At 39.7% G+C, this 25,264-nt stretch overlaps 1 protein-coding gene across 1 annotated transcript in view; it reads right to left on the reverse strand.

Annotated features, from left to right (window-relative positions):
* Positions 1-4,249: 4,249 nt before the first annotated feature.
* LOC123569852 (leukemia-associated protein 7) overlaps positions 4,250-25,264 on the reverse strand; it is an 80,923-nt gene continuing 59,908 nt past the window's right edge. Inside the window, exon 5 of the mRNA XM_074022056.1 lies at positions 4,250-4,893. Within this exon, the coding sequence (XP_073878157.1) occupies positions 4,687-4,893 (207 nt within the window). The 3' untranslated portion in view covers positions 4,250-4,686. The remainder of the gene's footprint in view (positions 4,894-25,264) is intronic.

A 25,264-nucleotide genomic window follows, 5' to 3' on the forward strand; every position in this document is an offset into this window, starting at 1 on the left:
ATCCCAAACAATTTCACCACAATATCCCTAATGCAATCACATCTGTTACCATCTAAGGTAATATTCACTTTATTGTGATATATGATAATATTCACAGGTCACTTAGATTAAGATAAACACAACTTTTGGGGCCACCATTTAGCCACTACAACAGGCAATAAAAACATAAACCAATTCAGGCCATTATGAGAGCAACAAAGAAAACAAAGCAGGGAATAGGGATAAGAGAGTAATAGGGGATGCTATTTTTGCTGAGCGGGCTACAGAGGGCCTCCCTAATGTGGAGGCTTTGGAGCAGAGACCTCCTTGAAATAGATGAAAAACGTTGTTCTGGCAGAGGGAAGAGCAAGTGCAAAGGCCCTAGGATTGATCATTGTCGTATTTGAAGAGGTGAGTGGCAAAGAGACTCGTGTCTTAGACGTGTAGTAGGAGATGGGTCAAAAAGGCAGAATTTGGATTTTATTCTGAGTAAAAAGGGAAGCCATTGGTAGAGCAGAGATGTAATTGATCTAACTTTTTTTTTTTTTTTAACTGTGGCCGATGTGTGGAGAATAGACTATAGAGAGCAGAGAAGTACTATGACCACTCAGGGAGGTACTGCAATATTCCAGGCAGGAGACAATAGTGCCTAGGACTCGAATAGTGGCTATGGAAGTAGGGAGAAGTGATCTGATTTGAGACATGTTTTGAAAGTGGAGCCAACAGGATTTGCTGATTGAGTGAATTTAGGTGACACTATTAGGGGAGTCAAGGAGGTCGCTAATGTTTTTTGCCTATGTGACTGGAAGGATAAGAGCCATGGCCAACTGAAATTTGAAGGATGGCAGGGAAGCAGTCTTGGGAATCCGTAATTCCATTTTGGAATTTGAAATGACTTTCAGCATCCAAGTAGAGATATTCTGTAGTCAGTTGAACACAGGAGTCTGGAGCTCAGGGTGAAAGACATATATTGGGCATCATTAGTGAATAGCCAGTATTGTAAATCACCAACTAGTAGGTGTAGTTAGAGAAAAGGACAAAAACTGAGCCCTGAAGCACTATGCAATTAAGAAATCAAGAGATGTGGAAGAACCAGGACAAAAGTCTGTAAAGTAAGCCAGTGAGGAAGTAAAACCATGAAAGTCTGCTGACTTGGAAAACAAATAAGAAAGTGACTCAAAGAGGGAATGGTCAACTGCATCAAACACTGCTAATAGATCAAGTAATATGAGGATTGTGAATCTACCATGGAATTTGTCAGTGAGACAGTCATCAGCAGTCTTTTTTTTTTTTTTTTTGAGACGGAGTCTCGCTCTGTCGCCCAGGCTGGAGTGCAGTGGGGCGATCTCGGCTCACTGCAAGCTCCGCCTCCCGGGTTCACGCCATTCTCCTGCCTCAGCCTCCCGAGTAGCTGGGACTACAGGCGCCCACAACCGCGCCCGGCTAATTTTTTGTATTTTTAGTAGAGACGGGGTTTCACCGTGGTCTCGATCTCCTGACCTTGTGATCCGCCCGCCTCGGCCTCCCAAAGTGCTGGGATTACAGGCGTGAGCCACCGCGCCCGGCAGCAGTCTTGACAAGATAAGTTTTGATGGAGTTGTGGGCACAAATCCATTTGAAGTGGGTTCAAAAGGGAATCAGACAAAAGGAATTGTAAGCAACTAATCTGGAAAATTATTCCAGTGAGTTTTGCTGTTAAGAGGAGCAAAAAAACAGAGCAGTAGCCAGAGGAATTTTTTTTTTGATTGGAGATACTATAACATAATATCATGCTGACGCAATGATATTACGAGAGGCAAAAATTGATAATGCAAGCAAGAGCATGAATGTTAAGAGAGAATTCCACAAGTGAGTGAGAAGGGACAGAGTCCAGAGCCTTAGTGGCCAACCAGTCTTGCACAGGAGCAGGGCAGCCCTCCTTATAACAGAAGCAAACTCAGAGTACTTGTGTACAGATGCAGGGTGGGTAGATCTGCTGGTGAGATGAGGAACATGCTCTTCTTATGGCTTCCACTGTCCCTGTGCAATCAGAAGCAAGCTCATCAGCTAAGAATGAGGAGAGTAAACAATGGTAAAGTTTGAAAAGGTATGGAAGGGCCTTCAGAGAGTAAATTGTTAAGGCCAGCAGTGAATTATCTAGTGAATTTTCCAGAACAGTGCTTTCTCATAGAAATATAATGCAAACCATCCATGGAATATTAAGTTTTCTAGTACCCATATTGAAAACATGAAAAGAAATAGGTACAATTAATTTCAATGGTATGTTTTCAATGGTAAATATTATTTCAACATGTAATCAGTATAAAAAGTACCAAAATATTTTAGATTCATTTTTTTAGTAATGAGTTTTTAAAAGCCAGTGTGCATTTTACATTTTCAGCACATCTCAGTTCAGATGAGCCACATTTTAAGTGCTCAGTAGCCACGTGTGGCCAGTGCTACCATACTGAACATTGCAGGTCTAGGAAATGAAGTAATGCTAATGGAGAATGCCAAGGGTCCCTGGAGATTGGGAGCCACGAGCTGAAGTAAGGTTGGTATGGCTGAGTGTTTTTCTCCAGCCATATTCAGAGCTCCTGTACAGACATGGAGTAGGCAGAGAGTTGAACTTGACCAGGGATTGAGTTCTACAAGCAACATTCAACCAAAGGGAAAAAAGGGAAGGGAACTTGTGGCATGTGGAACCAATTGATTATGTAGACTGACCATAGAACATAAGACACCGAAGTTAGCATGGGGTAGGAGAGGGGTGTAAAAAGGTGGTGGGCCAACCAAAGTTCTAGTAGCATCATAGAACTTTAAGAACTGTAGATGCTATGCAACATACAAAGATGTCTAGGTAATCCCTGCCCTCAGCAAGCTAATCTTGACAGCAGATTTACCAACAGTTATGCTATTAAGATGGCATGTGATAAACACCAGAAAAGTAGCACAAAATGTGTTCTATGGGAATTTAGAAAAGGAAGAGTTCACCTCTGGCTAGGATTGCCCATGAGGGTTCATGGAGGGGGTGGTGGGTAAGTCAGATCTTAAAGGATGAATAGGATTTTTGTCAGCACATAGGAAACATGGTACAAAGTGAGGAAAAAGCACAAGCACAGATAGAAAATAAAAAATGTTCACTATTTCTTTGGGTAAGGTTAAAAAAAAAACAACCTTAATATTCATTGAGGGAATCATTAATTACAATGGGGTAGTAATGATGGGTCTTGAAAGAAAAGTACAGAGCTAATTTCCCTGGGGGAAGAAAGACCTCATCATAAAAGAAAGGCATCCCCCCAGAATACAATGTTTCTTAGGTGTGGGAAAACTGAGTGGCAAAGATTATTCTCAAGAAATAAATGCCTACCGCTTCTCAGCCTTTTGGCTAAGATCAAGTGAAGAAATAAATGCCCTTTATTTCTGGCCCACCTCACCCCTACACATACTCATGCACCTGTAAACACATGAGCACACACACACACACACACGCATGCCCACAGACACACAAAGCATCCATCTTTCCTTTAGAATTCAGTATCATATACTTAGCTCCCTTCTCTGGAAATGGTCAGTTACTTCCAAAGAGAAGCAATGTTTACCTTTCATTCTCAGATTCTGGAAGAAAACATTTAGAACCAACTAGGATCAGAGTGGGTGAGATTAAAAAGGCTTTGATTACTATTAACACCTTAGAAATAGTACTGTACTCCCACCACACAGACCCAGTTGATGATTCTTTTAGAAAACAAGCTGTACATATACACTATAATCTTTTTTTCTAAGTCTGTTGCTGTTTCTATTAAAATTTTAAGGGAAAAATAGCATTTTACTTTGGCTCTCAACACAGTCATCATTGAACAACAAGAAATTTAGTTTTTCCTAAGTATGTGTGGACTGTTGTTGAAAAAAAATATCATCTTCTCTCTTCCCAGCTCTAAATGGTTTGGGAAACCTGCCAGTAAATCCACTCCCTCCCTTTTTTCAAAGAATTTCCTACTTCAATCAGAATATTTAGAAACAGTAAGAGCTAGACTTTTCCACGTGAGATTTTAATAATACTGTGCTTTGTATTTACATATCATACATGATTGGTAAGTCATAGCTCACTATCACTTTAAGTTTTTAAATTAGTATATAAAAGCACAAGGTTTAGAAGCAACTCTTCTTGTGCTCAACAGTAAGTTATTAATGTCAGGATTGAAAATCATGATTACTGACACATGTAGTCCTACAAAGGTCATTCTTGTAACATAAAAGGAAGTGTCCAGTAAGTATTAATAGAACATTGCAATTATCAAATATCTCATTTATTCAAGGTCATTTTAAGAGCCAAGGAACTTTAATTATATAAATAACCACATTAAACCCTTTAGACCTACATTAATATGAATACAAATTAAGGTATCATTCAATAAAAACTAACAATATGAATAAATATATACATACATAATCAAATCAGTTTCACAAAGTAGAATGTATTTCAATCAGAAAGTCGGCAAATAGGTCAATATACTTAAAAATGTGAACTACTGCTTTAAAAAAGTTTCACTAACATGCTATAATCCTGAAGGCTACAGATGCCACTGGTCAGACTGTTTCACATGCCATCAAGTCTTTCCCCTTTGGATATAAAAACATCCATTGTCTGCTGACCCAATTAGGAAGGAAAGTATCTGGTTCTCTTAACAGTGCTGGCTGTGGTTTTACTCCCAATACCTTTAACACTCATATGTCTGGGAGATTCTGTAAGATCTGTCTCAAGGAAGCACAGGCTACCACGTGGGCATCTGAAGGAAGATTAGCAAGTGACTGAATCAGCTTCTTGACTATTGTCTTCAAACACTGGTGGGCAGCATTCAAGTCTCTGTCAAACTGCTGTCCTTCAATCTGTAGAGCCAAATGACTGCAGATGTTTCTAAACTCAACACTATCCTGAAATGAACAACAAACACAAACAAGAAATTAGATAGGTTATGGGGGGCATTTGTTGTACTTTGCTTACCCAACTTCCATTCCTTTCTCTTCTGGTGACAGCACTCTGTGTTTTGGTTTTCTTTATTTTTTTCTTGGAAAACTACCCCCCATTCTTAGCCTATGTAGTTGGACCAAAGCTGATCACAACTCCAGGGACCAGGCCAATCAGAGCATGGACTGATCAGAATGGACAGATGATCTAAGCCAAGGCCAATAAGCCACAGGCCAAGGATATCTGCTAGACAAGACCTAAAGAGGATCTGCTATCCTCTTTAACTGAGGCTGTTGGAAAATATCTTGCCACCATAAAGATAGCATCCAAATGAGAATGCGGCCAACACAGAAGAAAGGAGAACCAAGAGATTAAAAGAGACATATTCTAATCTAATACTTTCTGAGTATGTGGCTCTAGCTATACTTGAACAATAAACTCTAAGATTTTTTGGCCATCTGGGTCAATAAATATCACTTTTTTACTTAACCCAGTTGGACTTGAGTTTCTGTTACTTGTTCCTAGAAGAACTGTGACAAATACACAAATAGCCTGTGTTTCTATTATCCCATACTCACTGTGTTCAGTATTCCAGTACAGAATTTGTTATTTAATGGACATGGTCTCAAGAAATCCCCAAATGCAAATTTAGAAAGAACAGTTCCCAGGTAATTTAAAAGAAGGAGGTAATTCAATATTTTTAATCCCTAAATGGTTTATTTTCTAAAATCCATTGCACATAAATGGTACATTGGGATGATACCACATCAGAGATAATGTTGAATATACGATCTCTTTTCAGTACACGGAAATGACGTCCCCAGGACTTCTGGTTCTGGCAACAAAACGAGAACTTAGTTTTCCCAAGGAATTCTCTTTGCTACTGAATTCCAAAATTCTAAATAAAAGTAGGGCAAACATCCTTTCTGAGCTTGCAAGAAAATAAGAGAAATCTCTCAGAAGCCAAAAATTTTAAAAAGATTATTTTAGCTGCCTACCAATACTATGAAGAAATGAAAGTTCATCTCTCTTGAGCCGGGTTTGGGATGGAGAGTAAAGTTGTCCCTCAGAATGTGTAATAGCGGACCTGTATTACACAGTTGTTTGACTTTGGAATTGCCCTCTGTACCAGATGAACATCCTGGGAACACTCGTGCTAAGAAATTAACTTAAAATTTTGAACTGGGCTGAAACAGCCATGAACACATGGCAAAAACAAACAAAAACATATTCCAGGGAAACATGTCTGCAACCATTGCCCTACAATAGTATATGCATAATGCCTATGTTGACGATGAAGTCAAAGTATGAAATTTAAAACACAATCTACCATGATATAGCAGATGCAATATGGGACAAGATTACACTCGAAGAATTTAAAATAGAGACTATAAAATATGTTTTAAATCAGCAGTCCCCAACCTTTTGGCATCAGGGACCAGTTTTGTGGAAGACAATTTTTTTCCATGGCTGGTGGTGGCAAACGGTGTCAGGATGAAACTGTTCTACCTCTGATCATCAGGCATTAGATACTCTTTTTTTTTTTTTTCTTTGAAGAGATGAGATTATTTTTTTAGTCAAATAATTAGTCATCCTTGAGTCTGCATGCATTGTCAAATAAAAATTATTTTATGATTGGCAAAGTTTTCTTGTTACCAATTATAAAATATACCCAGTATGCCCCTTAAAAAATAACAATCTTTTTCTTGAAGGGCAAATCACAACATGCTGATTATTTCATAATAAATTGAAGGTGAACAAAGGAGAAAATGCAGTACATTTATACTTTGAGAAGAAACTAATTCTAATACTCATGTGTCACCTTAATACTCATGTGTCGCCTTATTCTGGCTGGCATACAGTAGATGGCCCACAAGTGTTCAGTGATTGAATGAATGATTGGATGAATAAATATTATTCTTGAAAAAAATCTCGGTAATTACTTCCTGATCATACTGGATACTGTCAGGTATAGTTTCAGAAAATATTCTGTAATTTAATTAATAAAACTGGGAATTAGAAGAAAGAAAATTTGCTGCTAAAATACTGCCAAATATCCAGTTATGTGGTATGAATTTGGTAGCTTCGATAAGGCCTTCTTATTTACTCTAAAAATTTCTAATATCGTACTTGTTCTATTAGCCACCTATTATCTGATGATGAGTGGGTGGAATTTCTCTGTTAAATCTTCATTCCCTTAGCCCTAGTTTTACAATGATATTTAAGTGCAATCATTCTTGCAGATATTCACAGGAACACCTAGTGCTTTTCTTAACAACAAATTTAATTGACTATTATTATTTATTATTTATTTTTTTTTATTATACTTTAAGTTCTAGGGTACAGGTGCACAACGTGCAGGTTTGTTCCATATGTATACATGTGCCATGTTGGTGTGCTGCACCCAGTAACTCGTCATTTACATTAGGTATATCTCCTAATGCTATCCCTCCCCGCTTCCCCCTTCCCACGACAGGCCCGGGTGTGTGAAGTTCCCCACCCTGTATCCAAGTGTTCTCATTGTTCAATTCCCACCTATGAGAAGGAGCACACAACCTAGATCCTTCACATGCTGAATTCACAATAGGGTTTGTGCTCCTATGAGAATCTAATGCTGCTGCTGATCCAACAGGAGGAGGAGCTCAGGTGGTAGTGCTTGCTAACCTACTGCTCATCTCCTACTGTGCAGTGTGGTTCCTAACAGGCCACAGACCGGTTCCTGTTCATGGCCCAGGGGTTAGGTACCCGTGCCTTAAATGAGTAAAGATATAAAAGAAGAAATCAGAAAAGTGTTTTAAGAAAAAATAGGCTTGCAAAAGAAGCACATCTACTTCTAAAAAAAAATGAAAATTATAGTAGAAATTTAAAACTTAATTGACAGCTTAAACACCTGATTAAATCTATCTGAAGTGAGGATGAGGAAACTAGATAATAAATATGAAAAAAATACCTTAGAATGCAAGATTACAAGTTGAAGACATGGGAAATATGAATGAGAGGTTGAACAACATGCATGACAGAACGAGAAAGTCCAACAAACACTTCTAGGAGAACAACAGAGAGAATGGGAAAGAGGCAATATTAAAGAGAACAATGGATTAGAATTATACAGAGTAGATCCAGAACAGAAATCTTTATATTAAGGAAGTAAAATATGCCAAAGGGAGAAGAAGTTAAGTGAAATCCAAATCTAAACTCATCGAGGCAAAATTACTTTTAAAGGCAATCGGAAGGAAAAATACAGATGGACTTCAAGGTAAGACAAGACAGCAGCTGACTTCTCACCATAACAATAGAGAAGACGACGGAATAATAGCCTCAAATAACTGTCAAGCTAGAATTTTGTTGATTCCTACTAAACTATCATTTAAAACTCAGGGAAAAATAAATATGCTCTCAATTAAGAGGACAGAATTACCACTAATAGACTCTCAGATATTTCTGAAGACGTAATTCTGAAAGAGGAAATTCAACTGAAAATGGTTGAGATTCAGGATGCAACAGTGAACAAAGAAACTCAGAAACGTGGTATAAATCTAAAGAATGTATTGTTTAAAACAAAAATTATAACAACTAACGTGGAGTTTAGGACATCTAAATGTGGTAAATGAATGACGGTTCATTTTAGAACCATCTGAGCAAGATGTTTCTCAAATGCTGAACAGCAGTGACATGTCGAATGGAGTGGCACTCTAAGCACTGTATTATTCAAGAGAAAGGTGGCAAGCTCATACATTTTAGACTTGTTAGGTACATGTGTGAAAAATGTAAGAGTTATTAAAAGTAGAGAAATAATACATAAAACTTCAAAATCAGCAGAGGGAAAAGATGAATTAAAATTTTATTGGCTGGGCACAGTGGCTCATGCCTGTAATTCCAACACTTTGGGAGGCTAAGACAAGCAGATTGCTTGTCCAGGAGTTCGAGACCAGCCTGGGCTACCTGGCAAAACCCTGTCTCTAAAAAAAAAAAAAAAAAAAAATGCAAAAATTATCTGGGCAAGAGGGCATGCACCTGTGGTCCCACCTACTCAGGAGGCTGAGGTGGGAGGATCACATTGAGCCCAGGAGGTCAAGACTGCAGTGAGCAATAATCATGCAATTGCTCTCCAGCCTGAGCAACAGAGTGAGACCCTGTATCAAAGAAAAAGAAAAAACAGATTATTGACCCTATGTATATAGAAGGTAAACTGGGGAAATAAAGATACAAACATAAGGCAAGGTAAATAGAAAACACTAAATAAGATAGTAGTAATAAGCCTACACATATTAGAAAGCACAACAAATGCAAAGCAATAAACTCACCTTTTGAAAGATAGTGATTACTATGTTGGTTTTATATGCTGTTTACAAGAAACACATTTAAAACTAAAACCACATAAAGATTGAAAGTGAATGGATATTTAAACATATGCCAAGCAAAGAGAAGACAAAATAAAACCATAAAAAAATCATTATTTGGGATAAAATAAACTATGAGTAATAAAATGAATGATTCCCCAAGAAGATGTCACAATTTTGTACTTGTATGTCCCTAATATGATAATCATAACATACATTCAGTCTACACACATACAAGCTGATTTTAACCTAGCTTCCTCTGAAACTAGATTGATCAAACAACAAAACAGAGAAAGATTGAAAAACACTAACCACAAGCTTGAACCAATGGAAATAAGAAAATATACATTATTGTCAAACATGTGGACTATTTATAAAGCTGACTATATTATAATGTCACAAAGCAAATCTCAACAAATATCAGAAAGTCTCTATCATGCAAATCACAATGCAAATAAATGAGAAATCAATAACATAGATACCCTTCCCAAAACATGTGTGACTTAGAAAATCCACTGCTAAAAAATTCATGGATCAGTGAAAAAAATAATTGAAATTTTCAAATACTTTATACTGAACTATATCACAAATTTGTGGGAGGTAGCCACAGTGAGAAACGCTTTGACTTAAATGATTATGTAAATAAAGAATAATCCCTGAAAACCCATGAGCTAAAAATTCAACTAAATAATGTAGGAAAAGAGAAACAGATACTGTCATTCAAAAGAAAATGAAAGGAAGAACTAAAAGTTGAACCAAAGTTTGATGAGGGACCAGAGTTTTATTCCTAATTCTGTCTATAAGGAGAAACTATTCTTCTCCCTGTTTTTTTGATTGAGAAGGACACAGGTTTCTGACAAAGTACTTATTTGAAAACATCCGCCGGAAACAAAACCAATGTTCCTTTCAACTTAGCAAACAGTGGCAGCAGGACCACCTGCGAGCTAGGTGCCGGGACAGAACCATACCACGCTCAAGGATTTGCAAGCTACCATACTTTTTGTTCTTTTCTCTTTAAAGCATTCTTGCTTCCCTACCTTTGTGTGTTGCTCATTTCTGCCCAGAAGGTGTCAAAGAGCTGTTTAGATCAAGCTTGTCCAACCTGTGGCTCAAGATGGCATTGAATGCAGCCCAACACAAATTTGTAAATTTTCTTAAAACACTGTAAGTTTGTGTGTGTGTGTGTGTGTGTGTGTGAGATTTTTTTTTTTTAATTTAGCTCATCAGCTGCTGTCATTAGTGTTAGTGTATTTTATGTGTGACCCAAGAAAATTCTTCTTCTAATGTGGCCCAGGGAAGCTGAAAAATTGGACATCCCTGGTGTAGATGACCTGTCCCATGGCTTATGGGGTGGCCTGTGTGCTGAAGCATACTACTAGGGAATGGGAAAGTAGGAGAGAAAAATCACTCTGGACTGTTTCCTCAAGATCCACATCAAGGGAAATTGTCCGATTGCTTTATAGAAGTAATCCAACACTAAGTACAAAGTATAAGGATCAAAGAAAACATGCAAGGGGAAATTCAAAATAGAAGGAACCACTAAAACGTGTGCTGATGTATGCCTATTAGCCAGTGTGCAAAGGAATTCATCACCCAAAGAAGACTAAAATGCCTTTAAAAATATAGTTGTGGGCCGAAAACCTGAAGTCAATTTCACGTTTTACTGTAAAGAATCAAAGAAGGCATCGTTTGGGGAAATTACACGTACAATAAAAGTCGACTGCTGGGCTGTACTGGTCCCTGAGGCCCTGGGCAAACTTCAGATCTCTGGCAAGCTTTGCAAACTATTCTAGTACAGTATTTCCTTTTTATCCTTTCTCAAATATATTAGCAGTCAAAGAAAACAAATTAATAGGAATAGGCTTTCCATGGGACTCTTAAGCCAGGGTAGGGAAAAATAAAACAGGTGAGTGCTTCTCTACCATTCAAGAAGGTCTGAAGGCCAACTCTGGATCCAATAATCATTGCCTTTAACCAAACTTCTGCTGAGTCTGCAGTGGAAGGTAGGGGTCACAAGTCACAGCATTAAGGCAATAGTATATTAAATGGCTCACAGGCTTTCAGTAGAAACTCACATGATCAATATTGGTGATGATTTCACTCAGGATGCTTTCCATTCAATGACAGAGCCTATCCTCCCAACCGCTTTTATTTAGCAAATCCCAGATGCTCCCAGAAATGATGTAATATCCTACACGATGCTTTGAGTACTTTGCCAGAATTAGAACTACATGGTTGAGCAATCTAAAAGTAGATTTTGAAACTTCTAAAGCCTTGTGTAATTTCAGACTCTGGATATGAAATGTATTGATTGCTACAGTGGTCCAAATTAATGGCCAGCATTTACATTTTTAAGCCAGTTGAGATACTCTCATGTGACTCAACGGATCTATTGGGGTAATGGCCTTGGCCTGTTTAACTCAGCTAAATGAATTAGTTAAATTTATTTCAAATGTGTATCAAGCCTCCACCACATGGCTGGATAAAAGGCAATAAGATATGGTACTTGATCTATAAAGAGTTTATAACCTACTAGGGGGAAATGAGACACATAGATCATATACCAAATATCCATTGCAATATGATGAGGGCTATGGTAAAAACACAAAACCCCAATTCTATGGAAGAATAGACATGTATACACTCATAATTTAAGCACAGCACAGGGTTCATGCAAAGCTCGTTCTGTCATGTGACTCCTTCCTATAGCGTGCTGGGGTTTTATTGTTCAAAATTCATTTGGACACACTAGAGAAATTCCTGTGCTTAGGAGGCAATCCATTCAAAGAAATAGCTCTAGATTTTACATTATGGCTTATTAATTTTTAGCACACATCTGCCCTGTGGTAGGCAGAATAATAGCCTTCCAAAGATGTCCACATCCTAGTTTTCAGAACCTGTATGTTACCCCACATGGCACAGGAACTTTGCAGATGTTAGTTAGAACAGAAAGCTCTCCAAGCCATTACAAAGACCCCGGGGATGGAGACAGAGCTCATTCCTTCAAGAGCACTGGACTTGCCATCTGAACGCTGGTTCTACCCCTTTGGCCAAGCCATTATGCCTATGGAACACTCAGTTTTCTAATCTGTGAAATGGAAACAATAATAGTTACCACACGGAGGGGTTTCAGAAGTCAAACTAGCTCATGTATATGGAAACTCTTTGTATTTTTAGGTGCTCCTTTACATTAATAACTAAAGTTATGGCGGACTCTGTTAGACATTGGGAGATCAGTAAGGAGAAGGAGAGGGCAGGGGAGGGTAGAGGGAAAAAGAAAGGGGAAGGGAAAAGAAAAGAAAAGAAAAGAGAAAGAAAACAAAAAAAAAATCTGCCCTGTAGAAACTTAGAATCTAATTGGTGAGATGAAATTTATTTGCAATTGTTCAGTAGGAATGTCACAAAAATAAGATTAAGGTTCAACAACAAAGGTGGAGGCCATTAGTAAGCTTTTTTGCAGAAGAGGAGAACGGAGGCTTGCATGAAGTATCAGAGAAGTGGTAGGTGGGAAAGACTATATTAGATACTACAAGATAGACAGGTGGTATGGAAGAAAGCATTATTTGGCTCATAGGCCCCTGTAATCAGAATAAATAACAGAAGCCAAAGTGTGGAGTCAAGAAGGGGCTGGGTCAGGGAGAAGGAGAAAGTCTGAAAAGAATAGAATTTTGTGTAGAATATGAGGATATGGTTGTGTGGAAAGCCTTCAACGTCAGAGTAAAGTCCTTGAACACTTCCAATCATTGGAGTAACATGCAAACCAGCTTTTGAAGAACCCTGGTCTGGCCTACATGCCTGAGCACCTACTCAGCACCAGACTGCGAGCTTGCCTCATTCTATACCTTGTCTCACTCAGTGCTCATAACCATCCGTGACAGATGAAAAGAAATGTGGCTTGGGGAGAGTACATGATGTAGCTAAGTAACACAGCAAGTTAGTGACAGAGTTAAAATTAACTTCTCCCAGGGATGAAGCTGAATTGACCACAGTGGACAAGCTTTTTGATGTGCTACTGGATTCAGTTTGCCAGTATTTTATTGAGGATTTTTGCATCGATGTTCATCAGGGATATTGGCCTGAAATTTTCTTTTTCTCTTGTGTCTCCGCCAGGTTTTGGTATCAGGATGATGCTGGCCTCATAAAATGAGATAGGGAGGAGTCCCTCTTTTTCTACTATTTGGAATAGTTACAGAAGGAATGGTACCAGCTCCTCTTTGTACCTCTGGTAGAATTCGGCTGTGAATCCGTCTGGTCCTGGGCTTTTTTTAGTTGGTAGGCTATTCATTACTGCCTCAATTTCAGAACTTGATATTGGTCTATTCAGGGATTCAACTTCTTCCTGGTTTAGTCTTGGGAGGGTATATGTGTCCAGGAATTTATCCATTTCCTCTAGAATTTCTAGCTTATTTGCACAGAGGTGTTTATAGTATTCTCTGATGGAAGTTTGTGTTTCTGTGGGATTAGTGGTGATATTCCCTTTATCATTTTTATTGTATTTATTTGATTATTCTCTCTGTTCTCCTTTATTAATCTGGCTAGCAGTCTATCTATTTTGTTAACCTTTTCAAAAAACCAGCTCCTGGATTCATTGATTTTTTGAATGGTTTTTCATGTCTCTATCTCCTTCAGTTCTGCTCTAATTGTAGTTATTTATTCTTTTGAAGAACACTGGTCTGGCCTAGATGCCTGAGCACCTACTCGGCAGCAGACTGCAAGCTTGACTCATTCTATACCTTGTATGCTAGCTTTTGAATTTGTTTGCTCTTGCTTCTCTGGTTCTTCTAATTGTGATATTAGGGTGTCAATATTAGATCTTTCCCACTTTCTCCTGTGGGCATTTAGTGCTATAAATTTCCCTCTAAACACTACTTTAGCTGTGTCCCAGAGATCCTGGTATGTTGTATCTTTGTTCTCATTGGTTTCAAAGAACTTATTTATTTCTGCCTTAATTTTGTTATTTACCCAGTAGTCATTCAGGAATAGGTTGTTCAGTTTCCATGTAGTTGTGTGGTTTTGAGTGAGTTTCTTAATCCTGAGTTCTAATTTCATTACACTGTGGTCCGAGAGACTGTTTGTTATGATTTCCATTCTTTTGCATTTGCTGAGGAGTGTTCAACATATGCAAATCAATAAATGTAATTCATACATAAACAGAACCAATGGCAAAAACCACATGATTATCTCAATAGATGCATAAAAGGCCTTTGATAAAATTCAACAGCCCTTCATGCTAAAAACTCTTAAGAAACTAGGTATTGATGAAACATATCCCAAAATAATAAGAGCTATTTATGACAAACCCACAGCCAATATCATACTGAATGGGCAAAAGCTGGAAGCATTTCCTTTGAAAAACCAGCACAAGACAAGGACACCCTCTCTCACCACTCCTATTCAACATAGTATTGGAAGTTCTGGCCAGGGCAATCAGGCAAGAGAATGAAATAAAGCATATTCAAACAGGAAGAGAGGAAGTCAAATTGTCTCTGTTTGCAGATGACATTATTGTATATTCAGAAAACCCCATAGTCTCAGCCCAAAATCTCCTTAAGCTGATAAGCAACTTCAGCAAAGTCTCAGGATACAAAATCAATATGCAAAAATCACAAGCATTCCTATACACCAATAACAGAGAGCCAAATCATGAGCGAACTCCCATTCACAATTGCTACAAAGAGAATAAAATACCAAGGAATACAAATTACAAGGGATGGGAAGGACCTCTTCAAGGAGAACTACAAACCACTGCTCAGGGAAATAAGAGAGGACACAAACAAATGGAAAAACATTCCATGTTCATGGATAGAAAGAATCAATATTGTGAAAATGGCCATACTGCCCAAGGTAATTTATAGATTCAATGCTATTCCCATCAAGTTACCACTGACTTTCTTCACAGAATTAGAAAAAACTGCTTTAAATTGCATATGGAACCAAAAAAGAGCCTGTATAGCCAAGACAGTCCTAAACAAAAAGAACAAAGCTGGAGGCATTATGCTACCTGACTTCAAACTATACTACAAGGCTACAGTAACCAAAACAGCATGGTACTGGTACCAAAACATATATAGAGACCAATGGAACAGAACAGAGGCCTCAGAAATAACACCATACATCTACAACCATCTGATCTTTGAAAAACCTGAAAAAAACAAGCAATGGGGAAAGGATTCCCTATTTAATAAATAGTGTTGGGAAAACTGACTAGCCATAAGCTGAAAACTGAAACTGGACCCCTTCCTTACACCTTATACAAAAATTAACTCGAGATAGATTAAAGACTTAAATGTAAGACCTAAAACCATAAAAACCCTAGAAGGAAAACTAGGCAATACCATTCAGGACATAGACATGAGCAAAGATTTCATGAGTAAAACACCAAAAGCAATGGCAACAAAAGCCAAAATTGATAAATAGGATCTAATTAAACTAAAAGCTTATGCACAGCAAAAGAAACTACCATCAGAGTGAACAGGCAACCTACAGAATGGGAGAAAATTTTTGCAATCCATCCATCTGAAAAAGGGCTAATATCCAGAATCTACAAGGAATTTAAACAAATTTTACAAGAAAAAAACAACCCCATCAAAAAGTGGGCAAAGGATATGAACAGACACTTCTCAAAAGAAGACATCTGTGCGGCCAGCAAACATACGAAAAGAAAGCTAATCATTGTTGGTCATTAGAGAAGTGCAAATCAAAACCATAATGAGATATCATCTCATGCCAGTTAGAACGGAGATCATTAAAAAGTCAGGAAACACAGATACTAGAATGTATATGGAGAAATAGGAATGCTTTTACACTGTTGGTGGGAGTGTAAATTAGTTCAACCATCGTGGAAGACAGTGTGGCGATTCCTCAAGGATCTAGAACCAGAAATACCATTAGGCCCAGCGATCCTATTACTGGGTATGGACCCAAAGGATTATAAGTCATTCTACTATAAAGACACCTGCATGCGTATGTTTATTACAGCACTCTTCACAATAGCAAACACTTGGAACCAACCCAAATGCCCATCAATCATAGACTAGATAAAGAAAATGTGGCACATACATACCATGGAATACTATGCAGCCATTAAAAAGGATGAGTTCATGTCTTTTGCAGGGACACGGATGAAGCCATCATTGTCAGCAAACTAACACAGGAACAGAAAACCAAACACTGCATGTTCTCACTCATAAGTGAGAGTTGAGGAATGAGAGCACATGTAAACAGGGAGGGGAATATCACACACCGGGGCCTGTAGGGGGGTGGGGGGCTAGGGGAGGGATAGCATTAGAAGAAATACCTAACATAGATCATGGGTTGATGGGTGCAGCGTACCACCATGGCACACGTATACCTATGTAACAAACCTGCACGTTCTGCACAGAACTTAAACTATAATAAAAACATTAACTCCTCTATTTCAGAACTCAAACATTCATCAGACTCACCCCAGATCCCAAATGATGCCAGGTACAGTAATGACTTACAGAGCCGAGCTCGGCCATGTGGTGCAGGAGACAAGACTGGCAGGAATTACAGAGCTATAGCTGCTCCGGCAGGGCGACAGGGGTATCTTGGAAGCAAGCGGGAGAAGCACTAAACCAGTTTTGGGATGGAACAAAATGCCTACAGGTGAATCGTTTCATATTTCTTTTTTGGCCATCTTCACACTATTTTTCTTAAGGTTGACTGAGTGTTATGAGTGGTGCGAAGCTCAAAAATTGGCAAGGATCGCATCCAAATGGAAGACTGGCCTGTTGGCCCATCCCTCCTCCCTGCAGCGTAATTGAGAGGGCTTGGCTATTCGAAAGATATTCAAGGCATGGAATCTTCTACACCCCATGTAGAATTGCAGATGACATTATTGTATATTCAGAAAACCCCATCGTCTCAGCCCAAAATCTCCTTAAGCTGATAAGCAACTTCAGCAAAGTCTCAGGATACAAAATCAATGTGCAAAAATCACAAGCATTCCTATACACCAACAGACAAACAGAGAGCCAAATCATGAGACAGCTCCCATTCACAATTGCTGCAAAGAGAATAAAATACCAAGGAATACAAATTACAAGGGATGGGAAGGACCTCTTCAAGGAGAACTACAAACCACTGAGCTAATCAGAGACCGCCCAGCTGGAGGTCTCCTTTCCTCAGCTCTGTTCTCTCCTGCCCGCTGTGAGGGAGGTCTCTCGGAAAAACCGCCACACCGTGTACTTTTCTGCATTCCGCATTGTGCATTTATTAGGAATGCACACATCTGGAATTCTTGAACAACTGAAAATGCACCTGCAAAGTCTTAAAAGGAAAGACAAGCTAAGCCTTTTTTTAAAGCTTGGTACTGAAAATAAACACTCTCATCATAACTGAAGTCTTGAAGACAAAAAGAATCTAGCAGTGTGAGTCCATTTGAGAGCCTGTTTTCCGAAACCAATGCCAGTGGATAGTAAAGTCAAAAACCCAATATGACTTAATCGGCTCTAAAATGCAGATAACATTTAAACAATCCACATGGATTGTGCTTTTTTCTCCTACCATGTCACCTTCAAAATCACTTCTACATAAATTGTAAATCAGTTCGTACTCAACCACCGGCTTTACAGCAAGTTGGCTCTTTTCAAAAGAGTCACGTCTTGAGATACCTTGAGTTTTATTCTCTTACACTGGCCTCCACAAGCTTGTTTCTTCTCACGTTTCCCCCTCTAGCTCTCCCTGAAGGCTTCATGTCCTCTACAGAGAGCATGAAAGAAACAGATAGAGATATGGGGGTGGGAGGGCAGAGAGAAAGAGAACAGAAGAGAAGAAAGAGAAGGAAAGAGAGAGGAGAAGAAGAAAGAGAGGGAAGAAAGAAAAAAAGAGGCCGGACGCGGTGGCTCACGCCTGTAATCCCAGCACTTTGGGAGGCTGAGACGGGCGGATCACGAGGTCAGGAGATCGAGATCATCCTGGCTAACACGGTGAAACCCCATCTCTTTTTTTGCATTACCCCAAATGCAAAAAAATTAGCCAGGCGCGGTGGCAGGCGCCTGTAGTCCCAGCTACTCGGGAGGCTGAGGCAGGAGAATGGCTTGAACCTGGGAGGTGGAGCTTGCAGTGAGCCGAGATGGCGCCACTGCACTCCAGCCTGGGCAACAGAGCGAGACTCCGTCTTAGAAAAGTAAAAAAAAAAAAAAAAAAAAAAAAAAAGGAAAGAAAAAAGAAGGAGAGAAAGGAAGGAAGCAAGGAAGGAAGAAGTCTGTGTTGAGGCCTGTCCTTAGTAAACTTCTGCCTGGCCAGCAGGTTGCTCTCCACTAAAGCAGTCCAGTGCTGGGCCCAACAAAAGAATACAAATCCCTTCTCCAGACCCATTAGCACCTTCTACACTGGGTGTCTACATAAAAGGGGAGTGATTTTTTCTGTTTTACTGGGATGTTGTGGAAAACATACTATCATGAATCACGATTTTTTTTTTTTTTTTTTTTTTTTTTTTTGAGACGGAGTCTTGCTCTGTCACCCAGGCTGGAGTGCAGTGGCCGGATCTCAGCTCACTGCCAGCTCCGCCTCCCGGGTTTACGCCGTTCTCCTGCCTCAGCCTCCCGAGTAGCTGGGACTACAGGCGCCCGCCACCTCGCCCGGCTAGTTTTTTTGTATTTTTTTTAGTAGAGACGGGGTTTCACCGTGTTAGCCGGGATCGTCTCTCGATCTCCTGGCCTCGTGATCCGCCCGTCTCGGCCTCCCAAAGTGCTGGGATTACAGGCTTGAGCCACCGCGCCCGGCCATGAATCACGATTTGCCCTAACTTCATTTGGTTCATCAACATCTGGCTTTGAACTACAAATCACAGGGCCCAGAACAGTCATCCATCACCTGAACCCAAGGTCAGTCTCAATAGATGTGTAACTGTGTATTAATAAAACACCCAATGAAGCAAAGCATTAGCCAGTCACCATTAAAAAGTCTATCATCCACAGGAAATTAAACATTTTTACTTGTGGTAGACCCACTGGAAATGCTCACAAATAACTAAGGCTCCTGATGCATTTGCTTTGGGTACAGCACCGTTTCCAGTTGAAAATCCAGTCAAAAGCACTTTTGTGATGGGTATAAGCACTTGATTCAGGGGTGCTCACCAGGCAAACCCAAAAATGGTAAAATAAAACACTGTAACATTTTCACCAAGATGTCAAACATAAGTAGTTTTGTTTTAGGCCTTTCCCAAAGTATCTCTCCCCAAATGTTCATTTCAGAAAGCTTTTAGGTCCTGATTTTCATATCATTCATATTATAAGAAATTGCAAATCTATACATAAGCTACTTCTAGAGCAGTCACCATATCCATGGGTTAGGGGGAGAGAATAACAGAAATTCTGTGACTCATCACTGCACTTTTTTTCTAACATAAAAGCATGATTTTGTCACAGATAATGAGCACCACCTTGGCTATGGCTACTGATTATATAACCGTGAGCGTTTATGTCTTCAATAGTATGTTAGCAGTCTTTGAAGACACAATTCTCAAATTTGCAGAAGCTGGTTTCACTTGTTCAGAGGAAGACATTGATGATGAGTGCTTTTTTCCCCAATGGGAAAAAGATTTGATTATTATTTTATTATTATTACTGTTAAAAGGTTGATGCCTCCTGAATTCTTACTGACTGTTATTTTTATGAATTCTATTCTTGATAGTACCAAATATAGATACTTCTGGAAAGTGACAGCGGCACATTCAGTTTTCAAAGTTTGCTAATGACAAAGAAGGGAAGTATGGGGACTCATGGGGCTGGCTACATAGAGAAAGCTTTGAGCATGTTTATGAACCAAAAGGGTCAGCAGAGAGGGGGCAGTAGAAAATATAAGAAGAGAGAAAGTTGATAGAAACAACTCCAGGGGCAAATGAAAGATTTGCTTATTTTTTTTTTTTTTAACCAATGGGCAAAAAAAAGCACTCATCATCAATGTCTTCCTCTGAACAAGTCAATATTCACACTTGCAGTTTGCAATGACTGTGAAGCCAAAGCCAGCAGTTTTATGACTGCTGCTCTTGCACCACAGAATGAGAAAGCCAGCAAGGACTATCAAACATGCGGGAATAATAATGCACTCATTGAAACGGGTGCGCTCACAGGCAGGTTTCATCTACAAGGGCAAAAACGTTCTTCTGCCTCTGAAAGTTAGCTTCCGCCACAATTTCCATGAAACTTGCTTCAGAACAGAACTCTTGGAAACTATAAATGTTTTTAATTCTCAAAAGAAGATAGACAAAACTCAATCAGAGTAACTCGTAATTGGCTTGGCTAACGGTCCCTAGGTGAATTAGTCATTTTCAGCAGTTCAAAAAATCCTAGACTAGCTTCCTCCTGGTGTCCTGCACGCTTCTATGCTCCCTTCGGGTGGCAAATGTTGAAGGCATTCCTGCTAGTATTACTAGTTTGATAGTGATTTCCTGATTTCAGCTAGTGCTTTCTGTCACTCTATCAGGCAGCCACGATGGAAGGAGGTGCAGAGATCATTCAGTGTTATGGACTAAACGGTGTGGTCCCCTTATTCACATGCTCAACCCCCAATGTGACTGTATTTGGAGATAGGCTCTTAGCGAGGCAATTAAGGTAAAATGAAGTTATAAAGCAGCTCAACTCTGATAAGACTGGTGTTCTTCTAAGAGACACCAAGACATGCAAAGCTTTCTCTCTCTGCCTGCACACACTGTGGATGGGCCATGTGAGGACGCAGCAAGAAGGCAGCTGTCTGCAAGCCAGGAAGGAAGCTCTTACTAGAAATGGAATTTGTTGGCACCGTGATTTTGGACTTCCAACCTCCAGAACAGGGAGAATATAAATGTCTGTTATTTAAGTCACCCCGTCTGTGGTATTTTGCTATGGCAGCTCCGCTGGCTACGATGTGACTGTTGTAGTCCAAGCAGTGTACACAGTGCACAGCATGTACGACTATCGCCCCTAAGATCTCTCATGTACACAATTTGAGCATGATGTTCATAATGCCCCTAAGGGCAACACTGTGATGTAGGAGAATAAGTTAGATAAAACCCATCGCTTCTTAGCTGCAGGGTCTTGAGCAAAGTCCTCAATTCCTCCAAGCCTCAGTTTCCTCCTGTTATAAATGTTTGTTAAGCTGGTTAAATCTAGCCTCGGCACCAAATTTAATAAGATTCGGTACTGTTAAGCATTTTTCATCCACCATGAAGAAACCCACTGCATGGGTGTTTGCATGTGTATGATGATTTCTAAGTGTTCAAAGGAATATTGTGTTGGTTTCTTTAATTAAAGAGTAAAATTCTATTTTAAAATGTCTGTTATTGTGGTGAGAATTTTTCTGCCTTCATGCCTGCAAATTTCACTGTCTTAACCTTCTGGTGGATTGATCAGTGAGTCACTCACTGGTGACACCTGTAAGCCTATCACTAGGCGTGAGGCTAAAGCTGACCTCTAGATAGTGTAGGCTTCCTGGAAATCTCTTTGGATCATCCTAAGTCTGCTTTTGTCAATAGTTCCAGAAAAATAGACACAGAGTTAATGGATCATATTCATTAATATCAAGAATAGAATTTACAAAAGTAACAGTCAATAAGAATTCATGAGGCATCAATCTGCTAACAGTAATAATAATGATAATCATAATAACTCAGATAGATGGAGACTAACTTTGGGAAGCCACTGACTAAATGTATGATCTCAGTAACCCTTTAGGTTAGATACCATTATCCTCACTATACAGGGAGGAAACTGAGGGACAGAAAGGCTAAATAACTTACCCAAGGGCCAATGTAGGAAGTGGCAGAGTAGGTTTGAAATGCTCCGTGGGACATGACTGCTGTGCTATGCTGTCTCCACTGCAGGATCTCTAATGCCTGTCAACTGCGTCATGGGCTTTAGTTCAAGTGAATCTCCCTCCTACCTTCTGTGGTAAGTAACACCACCAAAGAGATCTGATGCTGGAGAGGTTCCCACGTACTTCTAAATGATACACAGTAGTTATTTCCATTCACAGAAATCCTCCTGCAAGGATTTCTGAAATCATTCTATTGTATAAAATCTGTATGTTCCTGATTTAAAAATATACAAAACATCCTTCCAAGTCATTTGAATTAACACTAGTATTAAGGAAGCTAAGTCTGCATAACCAGCCCCCCTGGAAAGACAGAATGCCATCTCCTCAAGTCTAAGTGCTGTGTAATCATTAATCTACAAACCAAATGGAGATATTACCTGTTCTGCAAACAGCAAATCAAACAAAATTCCTAGGTGCTGGCCCGGCGCGGTGGCTCAAGCCTGTAATCCCAGCACTTTGGGAGGCCGAGACGGGCGGATCACGAGATCAGGAGATCGAGATCATCCTGGCTAACCCAGTGAAACCCCGTCTCTACTAAAAAATACAAAAAAAAAAAAAAAAAAAAAAAAAACTAGCTGGGCAAGTGGCAGGCGCCTGTAATCCCAGCTACTTGGGAGGCTGAGGCAGGAGAATGGCGTAAACCCGGGGCGGAGCTTGCTGTGAGCTGAGATCCGGCCGCTGCACTCCAGCCTGGGTGACAGAGCGAGACTCCGTCTCAAAAAAAAAAAAAAAAAAAAATTTCCTAGGTGCTGCCAAGGGAACAAATCATACAGAGAAACTGCTCTCTGCTTGTCTCTTGAAAGCCCTGGCTATTTCCAGGGGCCCTAAAACTCATTATCCCCCTGCGGGTGAACAGCAGACTCCAGTAGCTGTGTATTTCTAGAAAGTGGCAGCAATACATCTAAATGTTTTCAGTTTGCTCATGACAAGGAAGGGAAGGATGGGGATTCAAGGGGTGGGTAGGTAAAGAGTGTTATGGACCAAGAGGGTCAGCAGAGAGGGGGCAGTAGAAAATGTAAGGAGAGAGAAAATTGATAGAAACAGGTCCAGGAGCAAGTGAAAGATTTGCTCCGGTGGAATTAACATGAATATACGTGGGGATGGGGGGCAGCATTTAAATTTTAGAGACAAAAATGAAGATGAGTAGAAATGCAATTTTTTAGATAGAAAGATATTTGTGTCCACCAGCCTCTATTTTCTCAGAAAAGGTGTGAGAGGGTTGAGGTTTGGATGAAGAAGGCTTGAGGAGGATGGAAAATGTTTAGAATCAAAAGTCAGTTAGAAAGGACTAAAAGGATTTCCAAGTAGAAGTGACTGTGGCATTAAGCTAACACGGCATAGTTTATAGTGGACTGCTTCCACAGCAGAGGACATGGGGTTTAGTCCATTGCCACGGAGTTGGGTCAAGCCCTTAGAAAATTGTCTTCTGACCTAACTTTCAAATGGAAACCTACCCTTCTATGATTTATCCAGGCTTCTGTGATCTCCCTACCCTTTGCTTGCAAGACAATCCAAGGTCCTCAACATGACACACAGGCCTTTCCCTAACTGGCCCCCATTTGTGTCTCCAGCATCAGTTTTTGCCTTCTGCCATATTGAACTTAACTGTCATTCCTCCAGAGCCTCAGGCCCTTTCAGTGCTGCTGGGCCTTGACCAAAGGATTCCCCTGAAATATTTTTCCCTTTAATGTCTGGGAAATAATATGTACTTTTTTTTTTAAAGGCTGCCTCCTCTGAGAAGCCTTCCAGGGTCACCTTAGGTAAAACTGATTATCAGTCTCTCTTTTTGCCAGCCTTATCTATGCCCTGTATGTGTTACTGACATCACAAGTTCATATTTCATCCATTTTAAAATGCACTTTTATTCACATTTTTTAAAAATCCCTGAAATAAGCCAGATGTGATGGCACATATTTGTAGTTGCAGCTACTCAGGAGGCTGAGGCGGGAAGATCACTTGAGCCCAGGGCTTGAGGCTGTAGTGTTATGATTGCACCTGTGAATGGCTACCGCACTGCAGCCTTGGCAACACAGGTAGACCTTGTCTCAAAAAAAAAAAAAAAAAAAAAAAAAAAACAAAAAAAAAAACCTCTTAAATCAGCATGTAACTTATAATCAATGGTGTATCATAGTTTAATGACAGGATTAAAAAAAATTTTGGTGATACCAAAAAAAAGAAAAAGTACATCTTACATTGGAGAGCATTTGGTGAAATGCAGCTTCATTTTCTAACTTTCTAAAGTGAGTGTAAGAGTGCTTCTCATCTTGCCTCCCACCCCACCACCCCCACCACCTTTGGCAGTGTCTGGAGACATTTTTGGCTGTATCAACTTGCGGCGAGGAATATGCTGCTGGCATCTAACAGGCAGAGGTGAGAGATGATGCTAAACATCATACACAGGACAACCCCCAACAACAAAGAATTAGCCAGGTCAAAATGTGAATAGTACAGAGATTGAGAAACCCCGATGTCGAGAAACAATACCTATTTGGGTATATAATAGGCTTTATTATGTTTGATTTTAAATAAATCTTTTACAGTGTATAGTGCAACTTAATATATAGCAACTTTTTCCAAACCTTGGCTTGTGCAGAATAGCAACTCTTGAGACATATTCTAAGCTCTCCTCGTCACCCCTCCCCGACTCCCTTCTGCTAGATGCCCCAGGGGAATCAATACAGCAATGCTCCTGGTCAAAATCTGAAAGCCAAAATGTCTCAGAGAGATCTGTGACCTTAAACCAATTACGTTAGTTAATGGCAAGTCCAGAACTGAAACGCAGACCCCCAGATTTCCGCAATCTCACTCAGCCTGGGAGACAGCTGCTCCGTTCCCGAGCTAAATTGGCTAACACAGTTTGGTACCTTAAGAGGAAATGTGCCCTACCTATATGAGCTGGGTGACTTAGCAAGAGTTTAGCATTAGTATTCACGCTTTAACACCCGGGACCCACCTGGCTCTCACCCCCCTTTATGATAATTTAGGTTGACTCTGTAAGACCCCTTAGCTCTGTGGGGAATTGGATTTATGCAAAAAATAATAGTGATTCATGAATGTGAAGGAACTTTAAATAAATGTAGATGATTTCATCATACAAAAGGCAGAAGGGACTTAGTAAGTGTATTTAAGGCTCTGGAGGAAGCGTTATTAATTTGGAAAGTGGGTGGAGGGAGCTGTC

The sequence above is a fragment of the Macaca fascicularis genome, chromosome 17, assembly GCF_037993035.2.
Source record: "Macaca fascicularis isolate 582-1 chromosome 17, T2T-MFA8v1.1".
NCBI classification, from domain to species: domain Eukaryota; kingdom Metazoa; phylum Chordata; class Mammalia; order Primates; family Cercopithecidae; genus Macaca; species Macaca fascicularis.